The 13,050-nt window shown below is 50.7% G+C and overlaps 5 protein-coding genes across 5 annotated transcripts; 4 read left to right on the top strand and 1 right to left on the bottom strand.

Annotated features, from left to right (window-relative positions):
* Positions 1 to 1,257: 1,257 nt before the first annotated feature.
* On the top strand, positions 1,258 to 2,073 carry CDV56_103755 (isocitrate lyase/PEP mutase family protein; the record flags this gene model as incomplete). Its single annotated transcript, XM_026757374.1, has 1 exon — positions 1,258 to 2,073. The coding sequence occupies one exon, from the start codon at positions 1,258 to 1,260 to the stop codon at positions 2,071 to 2,073; it is 816 nt and encodes a 271-aa protein (XP_026610416.1).
* A 451-nt stretch (positions 2,074 to 2,524) lies between these two features.
* Positions 2,525 to 4,474, top strand: CDV56_103503 (SAP domain protein; the record flags this gene model as incomplete). Its single annotated transcript, XM_026757122.1, has 1 exon — positions 2,525 to 4,474. One exon carries the CDS (start codon positions 2,525 to 2,527, stop codon positions 4,472 to 4,474), a length of 1,950 nt encoding a protein of 649 aa, XP_026610415.1.
* Positions 4,475 to 5,737: 1,263 nt separating this feature from the next.
* Positions 5,738 to 7,344, top strand: CDV56_103198 (OSTA/TMEM184 family protein; the record flags this gene model as incomplete). Its single annotated transcript, XM_026756817.1, has 4 exons — positions 5,738 to 6,016; positions 6,087 to 6,212; positions 6,263 to 6,412; positions 6,472 to 7,344. 4 exons carry the CDS (start codon positions 5,738 to 5,740, stop codon positions 7,342 to 7,344), a joined length of 1,428 nt encoding a protein of 475 aa, XP_026610414.1.
* A 569-nt stretch (positions 7,345 to 7,913) lies between these two features.
* Positions 7,914 to 9,232, bottom strand: CDV56_102982 (COP9 signalosome complex subunit 6; the record flags this gene model as incomplete). Its single annotated transcript, XM_026756601.1, has 3 exons — positions 7,914 to 8,338; positions 8,395 to 8,898; positions 8,962 to 9,232. 3 exons carry the CDS (start codon positions 9,230 to 9,232, stop codon positions 7,914 to 7,916), a joined length of 1,200 nt encoding a protein of 399 aa, XP_026610413.1.
* A 267-nt stretch (positions 9,233 to 9,499) lies between these two features.
* CDV56_102545 (uncharacterized protein) lies at positions 9,500 to 12,748 on the top strand (the record flags this gene model as incomplete). Its single annotated transcript, XM_026756164.1, has 4 exons — positions 9,500 to 11,443; positions 11,820 to 11,969; positions 12,039 to 12,285; positions 12,351 to 12,748. 4 exons carry the CDS (start codon positions 9,500 to 9,502, stop codon positions 12,746 to 12,748), a joined length of 2,739 nt encoding a protein of 912 aa, XP_026610412.1.
* Positions 12,749 to 13,050: the final 302 nt, after the last annotated feature.

The raw sequence follows: 13,050 nt of genomic DNA, 5'->3' as shown, positions 1-13,050 counted from the left end.
GCTATATATTCAGCTACTAGATAGTCAAGTCTAATGATGTTGGTGGTTGAAAAGCTTCAAAATATTATTAGAAGCGGCAAAAATTCGTCGCTCGGTGGTATTCGTCGCTCGGTGGTTGATTACGTTACCGCCTTTTGATGACTCATGATTGATTTACCAGTTGACGATAAATGCAGGATCATGGTGATCGCTACCCTATTATTGCTTCCCTTCCAAAGCATAGAATGGCAACCTTCGCGAGGAACCTGTAATATCAGGTGATTACTTTTTTTTTGTTCTGTAACCCTCAAGGATGGGAAGCCATGAGGAAGTTCTATCGATAGATATCAATTCCTTTACCGAATAAGAAGGAATCCAAGAGCTGTCTAATAAGAGACCTTGATCAGTGCATAGAAACTGTCCACAAGCTGCATAAACCTGGAACCATCCATGGCGACCTCAATGGATACAACTTCTTGATGACGCAGAACAGGGCGAAAATTTTTGACGTCAAGAACTCCAGAATCACTGAATGTGCTGGGACAGTTGCTGCTGTTGAAGAAATAAAAATTCTCGCCAGTACACCTGAGATTGAGAAACGTCGAGCTTCATCTTTCAACAACTGCCTGATTCCAACAGTGGTGACTTGCCCTTCCACTGGATATCCTTCAGGCGCTTTGCAAGCATGACTTACATATGTGGAAGTTGTAGGTCTGAACTGTGAGCTCGAGTGAGCAGAGCAGACTCTTCATAAGTGATATTGATAAAGGGAGGTAGATTCCCACTTAGCATGGATGACAATGAACTTTGACTGAAGGGAGAAGCATAGTACATCCTTCTTGCATATTTAGGAGTAAGAGCAATAAATATTTCATGCTAGCTGCTTCATTGGAGTCCTATCTTTCAATCTCACTGGTACCTTCATCCAAATCAGTCCTGGGCTAGTTCACTGACTCATACTCCATGAATGAAGCAGTAACTATTATCGCTTGATTGATCTGTCTGCGTGGTTGAGAACCGAGGGCGGATACATCAGGACAACTACGGAGTAACCGTTCCTCTAACTGGCCAGTTTGAGAGCAATAAGCTCCATCATCATCGAATACGAGAACCCCCGCATCACTGAAGAGGCATCGGCTCCTCATATAAAAATGTAGACTTCGCTTCTCTAACAGAAGCACTCGCTTGTATATTTTGCTTTGTATCATATCTCTTGTTCGCAGTTTCAAAGGTGCACTAGACAGCAGAGACCAGAAGCTCACCTCTGTCATCCACAACATGACGACCAAGAGCATGCAGAATGAACTTGCAGTCAAGTTTCGCAAGCTACATATTCCCGGAGAGCCCTTGGTTCTTACGAATGTCTACGATGCCGCAACCGCCTCAATTATTGCCGAGCATCCATCGACCAAGGCCATCGCTACCGCCAGCTACGCCGTTGCCGCCTCTCAAGGCATTGCAGACGAGAAGTTGACTCTGTCCCAGAATCTAGCAGCTGTGCGCTCGATTGCCGCTGTTCTGAAGGCCCATAGCGACAGCCTCCCACGCATCCCGTTCACAGTGGATATCCAAGACGGCTATGAAGATGTTGCCGCTACAATCAGAGAAATTATCGCTCTGGGAGCCGTCGGCTGCAATCTTGAAGACTTTGATATTGCCAAAAATCGACTGCGGCCGATTCCACAGGCTGTGGAGCGGATTGAGCTTGCCATACAGGCTGCGAGAGAAGCAGGGGTCCCTGACTTCGTGATCAATGCGCGGACAGATGTCCTTCTCAAGCACGACGGAGAAAATGGAGGATCAATCGAGGATGCAGTCGAAAGGGGAAAGGCATACCTGGAGGCTGGGGCTTGTACAGTGTTCGTCTGGGGTGGATCTGCCAGGGGGGGAGTGTCCAAGGAAGAGGTTCAAAGGCTGGTTGAAGCCTTTGACGGAAGACTGAACGTCAAAATGACCTTAGAGGAGGGATACTTGACGGTACCAGAGCTCAGAGAGCTAGGAGTTGCCCGGATCAGTCTTGGGCCTGAGTTGTATCGGGCTGCAATGACAGCATTCAAAGAAAAGGCTGATGCAGTGTTGGGTTACTGTGGGTAGAGAGAGCTCCTTCTCAAGGATCGATATATTCGTGATTAACTTCGGCCCCACACTATCCCAAGAGCATGTATTATTGCAATAGCGACAACCATAGCATATTATTGTCAATAATGGTATTCAAGAGTTATCAAGCTGCTCACAACAATAGGTATGGATTGCTTTGTGATTGTTATTGTTAGTGAATTTGACTAACCTATTCTGGCAATTCACTCTCGAGTTCACTATTCCATACTAGGTAAAACTCATGCTAACACTAGTACACAAACAGCCTAGCGCATACATCATTCCACCTACTGCTTCCAACGACCGGCACTTGGAGCTATGCTGCAAGGAATCGCATCTTGTCAAGCAACACCCAGTCATGACAACCATTACCTAACTCTCAACCCCACAGGAAATTCGAATAAATTATACATGCTCTCATTCTGCGACGGCGCTCTACTCCGTCATAATGACTGATTATTGGACCTGGAAAGTGACCGACCTGAAAGCGGAGCTGAAGCGGCGCGGTATTCCGCAGACGGGTCTGAGAGTCAAACAAAATTTTATCGACAGGCTTCTGGAAGAAGATGCAAAGCAAGAGGGTGAAGGCGCGAACGGCGAATTGACAAGTCCTCAAGATGCGCCAGACGCTAACGAGCAGTTAACGACTGAACAGCCTGTGCAGGAACCCGACGCCGACATTTCTCAACCGGAAGAGCCTAAGCCGCAGGTGACAGCGCCGGAGTCTGAAGAGCCCAAAGAGGACAAAGAAGAGAAGCGAACACCTGAAAAGGTAGAGCAAGTGGAGGAACCGATTGTACAAACCGAGCAACCTAAGCCCGAACCTCCAGCGGAAGGATCGGCGACTGATACAGAAGCGAAGGAACAACCTGAGGTTTCGAGCAAGGAATCACAACATGATCAGGTCGCAGACGCCGGAATTGGCGGTGGAAGCAGTGCGCCTTCACTCGCGCAAGCACAGCCTGAAGCTGAGCACCCTGCCGAACCGGTCGAGCAGGCTCCCGGAAGCGCAGAAACGGTGCAGCCTACACCTGCAGGACCAGACTCCAAAGAACTTCCAGATTCTGCTGAGAAGACTGCGACTCAACCATCGGCAGCGACTACCGGACTGTCAACGCCTCTCCCTGTGGACGAGATGATCGAGGACACTCGGAAGCGGAAGCGTCGCAGTCAAACTCCTATTCCAACACCGGAGGCGGTTGCAAGCAAAAGGGTCAAGGCCCTGGAGGAGTCGCCCCGAGTTCTACTGCCTGAAGACCGTGATATCATGGATGTGGAAGATAGTTCTGAGAAGAAGGCCGCTGCCGCCGCCGCCGTTCCTGGTGAGAACGAGCATGTCCATAACCAAAATGCAGCTGAAGGAAATGCTCCGATTACTGATGCGACTCGTCGTGCATCGATAAGTGATGACGTGCGGACAAAGGGAACTGCGCCTATCAAGCAAGATGCTCGTTTCAAGGACCTTTTTGCACCAGCAGACAGAGAGCAGATTCGCGCCCCATCACCTCCGGCAGATACAGCAATGGAAGATGTTGAGGTCGAACCCGCGCTACACGTCGCGACCGCAGCCTTGTATATCGATGGACTGATGCGTCCTCTTCAACCTACTGCACTTAAAAACCATCTTGTCAGCATCGCAACGGCTCCTGGCTCATCACCCGATCCTGGCGTGATCGTTGACTTTTACTTGGATCCCATCAAAACGCACTCTTTTGTCACGTTCACCAACATATCGGCTGCCTCGAGAGCGCGAACAGCCTTGCACGGTGTTGTTTGGCCCAACGAAAGCAACAGAAAGACTCTATTTGTCGATTTCATTCCCGAGCGAAAGCTGCAGCAATGGGTCGCAAAGGAGGAAGAATCGCGCAGGCGCGGTGGTCCCCCGCCTCGTTGGGAAGTCCGGTATGACCGGACCGACGATGGTGTCGAGGCTGTTCTGCAGGAAGTGGACCCTAAGGGTGCCGCTTCGCGTCAGGCGCCTGGTCGAGCCTCGACTGACTTCTCTCGTCCCCCTCCCTTGGGCCCCAGAGCAAGCATTGGCAATAAGGACAGACGCCCTAGCGGCCCTCCACCCCCAGAACTTCGTCCTAGACCTGGGCAAGGGTTCAAGCCGTTGGATGATCTCTTTGAATCCACTACAACCAAGCCGAAGCTCTACTACCGCCGTGTCCCTCGCGAAGTGGCCGACCGACGTCTGGATCGGTTCGATGACCTGCTGCGGAAAGGATCGTTTCCGCGGCGTGGCGGCGATGAGACTAGGCGAATCACATTTGAAGACGGTGACTTCTTCGTTGACAATGGGCCGGAGTTTGGAAGCCGTAGCAACAGACCGCGCCGTGGCCGGGGTCGTGGAGGCAGCATGGGGGACTCATGGAGAGGTAGAAGAGGCCGTGACTAACCCCTTGAAGGCCTTTGTCGGCTGTAAATGCTGAAAGACAAAATGCTGTATTATCTACGTCGCATCTAAGGTGCCAGCTTCGCGGGGCTCGGGAAGCAACCTTGATTTTTCCGATTTCTTTCCTTCTCAACGAGACGGACGATAGCACACGTGTATATTAGCAATGAATATCTATCACAATCAAAACCAAGATATGAAGACTTAGCAGATCCTGTTCCGATAATGAGAAGATAACGGGTTTATGCTGTGGCGATTAATCAGCATATTTTATGCTTGGTAAGGCTTGACCAAAGCTTGGCCTATAACAGTTAGACTAATCCTCCTACCGCGTTTCAAATGCTGGTGCCTGAGGCGCAGTCTCCAATTTGATCCATGTGTATCCATTCTACTGTTATTATTAGCGGATCTTTGTGGCTGTACCATGTATGAAATCTCGCTGCTACCATGAATCAACAATAATAGTCAACAAATCATACACAGAGCTTTAAGTTTTCTTTCTATTTCTCGTAAATGTTGATTTTAGTCAAGGCGCTTGTGGTTCTTTCACATGAGTATACGTATCCTTCCTTGTCTATCCAGGAGCTCAAAACTCTTCACTGCTCCGCTCGTTGTACCCGATCTACCCCTCCATCGCCTGTGTTCGTCGCCCCCTGAATCCAACTGCATCGCCAAGTATTGTCGTCGTCGCCTGCGAGCTTCGCCGAGAAATATTCGCCCTCGTCCACTGGCTCCAGGGGTTGTTGATCTGCCGCGCCGGGACTAGGCCGACTTGGCGGATAAGATAGAGATCCATACGCAATCAATCACTTTTTGGCCCTCGGATCGGAGATTTTGATTCCTTTCTTCTCTTTATCACTCTTTCAATCTTGAAGCACTCTCCCTAATAACTCTTTATTCTGACTGACGCGAGCATGGGGTGGCCGGTTTGTAATTCAACATTAGAGGATGAAACGAGTATGCCTCTCCCGGGGTGTCCTATAATACGAGTGCTGGCTAACCGGGGAATGATTATTGACAGTCACCGAAATCGACTTATGGGATGGCGGTCTCACTTTTCATGAGCTATGCCTCGTTGTGGGGGGTGCTTTCGCTCTTTTCGCCGTCGTGGTCTCCTTCTACTTGATTATGAGCCATGCGACACACTATAGCAAGCCGATAGAGCAGCGACAGTATGATTTCCGCCCCCGCTCCTGCTTACCTCTCTACATGCGCTTGGAACTAACGTCTAGCGCTGTCTTGTCTAGTATTATTCGAATCCTATGGATGATCCCCATCTACTCTCTCGTCGCTTGGCTGAGTACCTACTTCTACAAAAATGCGGTCTACTACGAGCTGATCGGCAACTCTTACGAAGCGTTCACGATTTCGGCCTTCTTCGCCTTACTCTGTCATTACATTGCGCCGGATCTCCACAGTCAGAAGGAATACTTTCGCGGAATCACGCCGAAGCAATGGATCTGGCCCATACCCTGGCTTCAGAAATGCTGCGGCGGGGAGAAAGGGGTGTGGAGGATACCACGGAGTGGGCTGACATGGTTCAATGTAAGCTGGTTTGCCAGGCACTATTCATGCCTGCGATGAAAGACGACGCTAAGATCGTTATGCTGCATAGGTTATCTGGGTAGGCGTCTTCCAATACTGCCTTTTGCGCGTGTTGATGACCGTCGTCGCGGTTATCACCCAGAACTTTGACGTGTATTGCGAGGAGAGTTTAAATCCGGCGTTTTCGCACATATGGGTATGTCTGAATCATGCGATTAGCTCATGGCGCGTGCTGACTTTCAGCAGTGTATGGCAGTGGAGTGTGTTGCTGTGTCCATTGCGATGTACTGCCTGATCCAATTCTATTACCAGGTCAAGAATGATATCAGCCAGTATTCGCCATTCCTGAAGATCGTCTCTATCAAGCTGGTGATCTTCCTTTCATTCTGGCAGTCTGTGAGTTGAGCCATTTCTTTCCCACTCGTTCCCGATGCTGACTCGGCCGCTCGGTTCAGACCTTGATCAGTTTTCTTTCCTCCTCCGGAGCTATCAAGGCGAATGATACAATACAGCAACAGGATCTCAAAGTTGGACTCCCCAACCTACTCATCTGTGTTGAGATGGCGATCTTTTCCGTCCTGCATCTGTGGGCATTCCCATGGCGGCCATACTCTCTCGCAAACGCACACGCCGATGAGGTGACCGACTTCTATGGCAACGGCAAAGCGACTTATCAGGGTGGTCGGTGGGGTATGAAAGCTCTTCTCGACTCGGTCAATCCGCTCGACCTAGCCAAAGCCGTGGGCCGCAGCATACGTTGGCTCTTCGTGGGGCGTAAGAAGCGAACGCTGGATCCCAGCTACCAGAACCAGAGCGAAGTCATTGGTCTTAATACAACCAGCAATGGCTCCGGGACAAATGTCACAGCCTACCAAGGCGCAGGCGCTGTTATGGCTGGCAGCAGAACGGCACCGTATGGGACATCGCCCGATGATGAAGGCCAGGTTCTTCTCTCACACGCGCAGCCAAATCCGACGTTGCCGCCGACTGGCGACCTGGCCCCTCCACCTTATGATTATGAGCATGATGGTCGCTTCTACTCGTCGCATGATCGGTTGAGTAGCGCGTCCTTGCTGGAACCTACACCATCTCATTCTCCGCAACCATATTCTCCTTATGAGCAATACCATAACAACCCTTACGGGGTACCGGACAGGGAGGAAGAACTCCCACTAAACGCAAGCAACAACCTGCCCCAATCTCAGCAGGGAGCTACCAGTCATCATCCTCACGAAGGGGATTACTTGCAAGAGCAGCCACCTATACCTATGCCTGATCCGTACCAGCCTCCGCCTGTCCACTTCGATAATGAGCACGGCCGGCGATAGACGATCGTCAACAATAATGACCCTGAGTTGCATTTTACTTCTACCTACTCGACCCCGGGAATGACGATGTTGCGCCCTTCGTTTCCCTTCATTTATGCTGCGAACGATCTGTCTTGTCTTTGAGGCATCTTTTCGCCTTGCCTTCTTTGCTTTTTGTTGATATACCCTCCTGCCGTACTCAATTTTGGCTCTTCTCTTCTTTTCTGTTTCCGTTTTCCCTTCTTTGCTTTATGCATGACGTAGAAAAGCTTGAGGCCAGCAAGTCTCGCCTCTATTTCTGCTATGATTCACTTCTCATGAGACGCGGGCTTGGATCGGATGAATTTATTTGTACAATAGCAGTTGATCTCGCTTGCTGGTGCGTATGCAATTACCATACAAGACATTTTCTTCGCGATGAGAGTGCATTCGAGCTCTATTGGCTCATGTTTTGATTCGCTATCTCATCACTCGTTATGAAATGCGTCCTTTTATGAGCGGAACGCCAAACGCCACTATGAACCATAAAAGATCGAGCAGTAATTGACAAAGCGCAGGTCGTCACGTCTGTTTGAATTGGCAAGCCTACACTATCCAAGAGTCAACCCGTCTCGCGAAAGAAACTCATCCTCGAGCCGACTCTGCATGGCCAGCTGAGTCTTCCGCGACGCATTGCTCTGTCTGACGTTGTTCATGATAGCGGTCTTGCGGCCTAGTTCACGCATGGCCTTGATGCTATTGCCCAGCTGTCCCAGCAAGGAGACCAGGAGGACGTCGTTTCTCTGGGCGAGGCTTTCCGCCGCAAAGGCGCTTCCTGGTTCCGGCATGAGGAGAGACAGATGTGATAGGAGGGCATTGATATTCCGGAGAATCGGGTGCGAGAGGGAGGGTTTCGTGGTTCCGGTGGGTTGGCCTTCGGATGAGTGGGATACGCTGGCGAGATAGGATTTGATCAAGGAAATTCGGGACTCCAGCGTTCGGATGGCGTTAAGGCGTGTGTTCAGACTGGCGATTACTGCGAGAGCTGAATTAGCTGGTAAGCTCAAGAGAATGAAAGCATGATGATCCTACGTTCTTCTTCTTCGTGAGAGAGTACGACAGTGTCGGGCGACGGCTCGGCCTGGCCAGCCTCGGTCTTCGGGCTAGTCTGGGCGTCCTGTTGCGCGGGTCCACCCAAGCTCGAACCAGACGATTGAAGAGCTGCTGCCGTCCTTGCGCTTCTTGCAACCGTTTCTATGCCAATCATCTCGGCTTCCCCCGTTTCGACGGAGAACGGCAGTTCGCGGAATCGAATGGAGAGCAACTGCTCCTCGCCGTCTACCTGCATCGCCTTGCTGTTCTCTGTCGCATTTTCACCTTCGTATACGCTTTCGTAGATGGTCAGGGGAAGCTTAGCGCCGTTTCTTAATGCAGCTTGCACCTGCGATGGGTGGAATGCGAGGAACACGGCAGACTCGTTGTAGCTCTGGAGGATCTGGCGATGGATAGGCAACTGGGATGCGTCCGGGCCAGACGGGGAGGCTGTTGACCACCAACCCACAAAGTCGAGGGCGGGGGACTTGTGTACATCTTTGACTGTTGTAGGAAGCCTAGTCAGCTAGAACTGATGGGATTATCGAGTACAAGCTCCGCTCTTACATTGCTTGACTCGTTCGACGAACCAGTCGTGTAGAAGCTGCAGTTCGCCATTAGCTCCTTCAGTCACAACGCATTCAAATGCGTGCTCTAATGTAATCACACGTCCATTCTGCTGTCCCAAAAGAGCTCCGATTATCGGTCCTTGTTGTGATCGCGCGGCATGACGGGTGATGTGATCTGAGATACTGAGGAGAACCAGCGGGTGTAGTTGGATATGAAGACCTGAATCGGACGATTTCTGGGAGACTAGGGAGCTGGTATTTTCAGCCATATCTCTGAGGCTGCATAAAGCAGAATATTAGCAGGAGAATTAGAAAGACACTTTTGATATCACCATCATTGGACGGCGACTTGTTAACTGTCAACTGCCCAAGATGATGCAGGGAGCTACTGCTGGTGTTTGCGCTGTTTGCAATGCTGTTAAGCTTCCCCGCTGTCGTCCGGACACCATCCTATGGAGTACTCCGTACAAGTTTGTCTTTCGAAGGTATCCTAGCAGCTTGAGAAGCGGTTAGAATACTCTGTTATTTCGGACGAAATGGCTGTTCCGGCATCGTATGATGAAGTCAAAGCTCACCTGCAGCATATCCTGGATGATCCTTCGACTCCTTTGGACATTTCCCTCATCGACAAACTGAAGCTGGAGCTTACGGAGAGTACAGATCGCAGGGTTCCTGGCGCCCTTCTGACACTGATCTCACAGCTTCTCCCGGTCCTTCAGGAAGATCCCACTCCGATCACCACTCTTGGTGTCAAGGCTACAACCTACTTCTCCTTCACGGATCTCCGCTCCCTTGAGCCTCCTATTGACTTCATCGCGGGCTTCAAAGCACCGTCGCCACCTGTCAACCTGTTAGCTCTGACTCTCCTGAGCAAGGCAGGAGGAATTCCCAGTGATGCTGCCATAGTTGCTGGCGATCCTGAGTTGGTTGCCTCCCTGGTCGAAGTCTGGCTTACAACTACTTCGACGGCTGTCGCGCAGGCTGCTTTTGACGCTCTCTGGGCTTTACTGGAGATCGATCTAGCAAGCCCGCTGGAAAACGAAACACATACCCATGAGGCTGAAGACAGCACGGGAGGTCAAGGCCTCTTCTGGAGACGAGTTTTCACTGATAAGGATGTCTATGGGCGCCTCTTCTCGCTGTGCAGTCTCACCAACGATGAGCCAGGTGCCCTCTCGAAACGGGAGAGGACGGTCGCCCAGGGAAGGCTTATGGGATTCCTTGTCAAGGCAGGCAACCTACGATGGGACTTAATCTCCAGTTCTCAGATCCCGGAGATTGAAACTAAGTACGATTCCTCTAGCATTCTGCATTTTGCAGCTTGTCGGATGGTTGATAAGAGCGATGTGCTGATGCACATGACTTTACTGAACTTCTTCCGGGACCTGCTTGAAATCGAAGCTCCTGGTTTGAGGGCTAGAGTCTATGTGCAGTCTGCGTCAACTTTTTCCTCACCGGCGCTTGATTTCCTGATCTCTCATGATCTGCATCTCAGCGTCCTGGAGTTTTACTTGGATGAGACCAAACTGGATCCTGTGGATTTGCGATACCTTCATGGCCCCATCATGGCTTACATTACACAGTATGCGGAGTCATATCCAAATAACTTACTGCAGAATCCGAGCAGTCTACTGGACAAGATCATCTCACGGGTCTCCGGGTCGCTCGCTATCTCGTCACATCAATGGGCGCATGGCCAAGCCCCAACCGGTCAGCTTGAAATCCTTGCCTCCTTACCCCGTGTGTTACTTGTCGAGGCCGCTAAGCACGGCGTCAATCCTCTTTTGGCTGTTCCAACAAGTCCCCCTTGCAAAGAGGCATTGGACGCTCTGGCCAAAATATTCCACGGGCCAAGGAAACTCGACATGAGCGATTCAATGGAGCTGAATACTTCTGGCCAGACACCCACTGACTGGCATAAAGAAGCCGCAGCGGCTCGTATTCTCTACTTCATGTATCTGAATGACCACCCGAACTTCTGGACGGATATCGTAGCTGCGGCTGACATCCTGGCGATGAAGGATGTTTCATTAGCAGCCATATCTTTCATGAAGGCTGTGATCACAGCTAACTGGCAAGTACTCTCGGGTGAAGTCATATCGCCCGTCCCTGATACTTCCCGGTATCAGCTGCCTTCGGAAGAGGCATTGGGCACCTTATCTCCAGCTGCACAAGGATTGCTTCCTTCCTCGGGCGTCTGGGCTATCCTCACACCGCCAGCCTTGACGATATTGCTGCCCTATCTGTTCAAGCCACCGCGCTCCTATGCCGAGTTCGTTGGAGGTGGAGCAGGAGACACTCAGAACATTGTGTGGAAAGTTGCCACCGCAAAATACGAGGTCCTTGTTGCCTTGTATAACCATTTGAAGGAGAAGGGAGACCAAGTAACAGGTTTCGAGGATATTGTTCGTACGCTAAGACAACGAGTCAGCGAAGGTCCCTGGGGACCTCTCGCGCAAACTACCGCTCGTGTTGAGACTGTAGGGTTGTGAGAACCTCTGCTTGGAATCGCCGTAACTCTACGCAGATATCGAGCTCAAAATGTGCAGATAGCTTATGACCTAATGATTCTTTCTATATTGTCTTCAGGCAAACGTAGCTAGAGATCAGCCACAAAGCATACTTATTAGCCTCAGCATCCGTCACGATCTGATATGTAGGGTTCATTTCTGATGCCCTGATTTCCAAATGGAGAAGTTGATCAAAGGCGGTGAGCCGGAGCTCCGCCCGAACTTTTTTTCGTCCTTGCTGTCATCACGAACTTAAAGCCGCATCAGGTCTTCGACTGGGCACTATCTATTTACTCGGACGGGCTCTTTCGTAAATGGCGGACTGAGTAATTGCTTATTGCTCCAGAAGCTCTGGACCTCTATTCGTTCCGCCGTCCGCCCCGCCAATATGTCTCGATTTGGAGCAAAGAAAGGCAGGAAGCTCCCCGGTGCAGAATTCAGCTGGGAGGCCGATCCTGGCGGGGAAGCAGACACAGCGCCTACGCCTCTTTTTCCTGTATGTTGAAGCGATTCTCCGATAACTTCCCGGTAAAGTCTAGGGTCTAGACTCACACCATGCGTGTAGAAATATAACGTTCCCCGCGCGAGACCTTTGAACCCTCGCGAACAAAAACAGGTCGATCTCTACCGTACTCTGCGAGAACGCTTTTACGACGGTCCCTACTACTCCGTCCTCCAATCGACCTCAATTACGGCAAGAAAAGATGAGGCCACACGCGCGCACTTTGACCCTTTCCACGGAATGCCTACGTATTCGGGCAAGTACCAGAAGCAGAAGCGGGATCGTCCGGAGTTGAAAGGACGGCCGTATGGTAAGTGTTGTGCCAGCGAGATGGGGGGAACAACCACTGATCGGTGGCTAATGGATCGACTGCAGTCATGAAATTCTTCCCTCGACACCTGTGGAAGACGATTCAGCCGAACTTCAACCCCTCCGCAGCAATGGATGGATACGTGGCACATGCACCTCGCATCGGGGTGAAAAGAGGGTTTGAGGACGACGAAGAAGAAGAGGAGATCGAGGAGACCAAGCGTAGGAAGGGTGCCGACGAAGATGAGGATGCTGAGCGAAGAGAACAGGAAGAAGAGGCCGATATCTTGGACGCGGATGAGGATCAGGAGGAAGAGATCATTGACAGCGACTTTGAGGATGATGAGGACGAAATGGGCGGTGACTACAATGCGGAACAGTACTTTGATGCTGGCGACGATGAATACGGAGATGACGGATTCGCAGACGGTGGAGGCGGAGGTGGAGATGAAGACACCTACTGAGGCACAATTGTTGAGATACCCCATCTTGTTTAGTTTCTATATTCTAGGGAGCAGTGCATGGTCAAGCATATCCGAGGCGCTTGAAATTGTTTTCATAGGCTACATCAGTCCTATCAATCAGACTAGGGTTCTAAGACCAAGTCAGCAGCGAGAGAACCTAAGACAGCCTTGGTCTATATATTAGCAAAAAATCCCGTTAACAACATCGCGTCTCTTTCATATGAATTAGAGCACCTAGCATACGGAGTACAATTGGCAGGCATCTGAAAATTGCGGCCTCAGGCCTAGACCGGCCTCAATAT

The sequence above is a fragment of the Aspergillus thermomutatus genome, assembly GCF_002237265.1.
Source record: "Aspergillus thermomutatus strain HMR AF 39 chromosome Unknown NODE_318, whole genome shotgun sequence".
In the NCBI taxonomy this organism is placed as follows: Eukaryota; Fungi; Ascomycota; class Eurotiomycetes; order Eurotiales; family Aspergillaceae; genus Aspergillus; species Aspergillus thermomutatus.
Note: the sequence above shows the minus strand (reverse complement) of the source record. Positions and strands in the feature narration are given on the sequence as shown.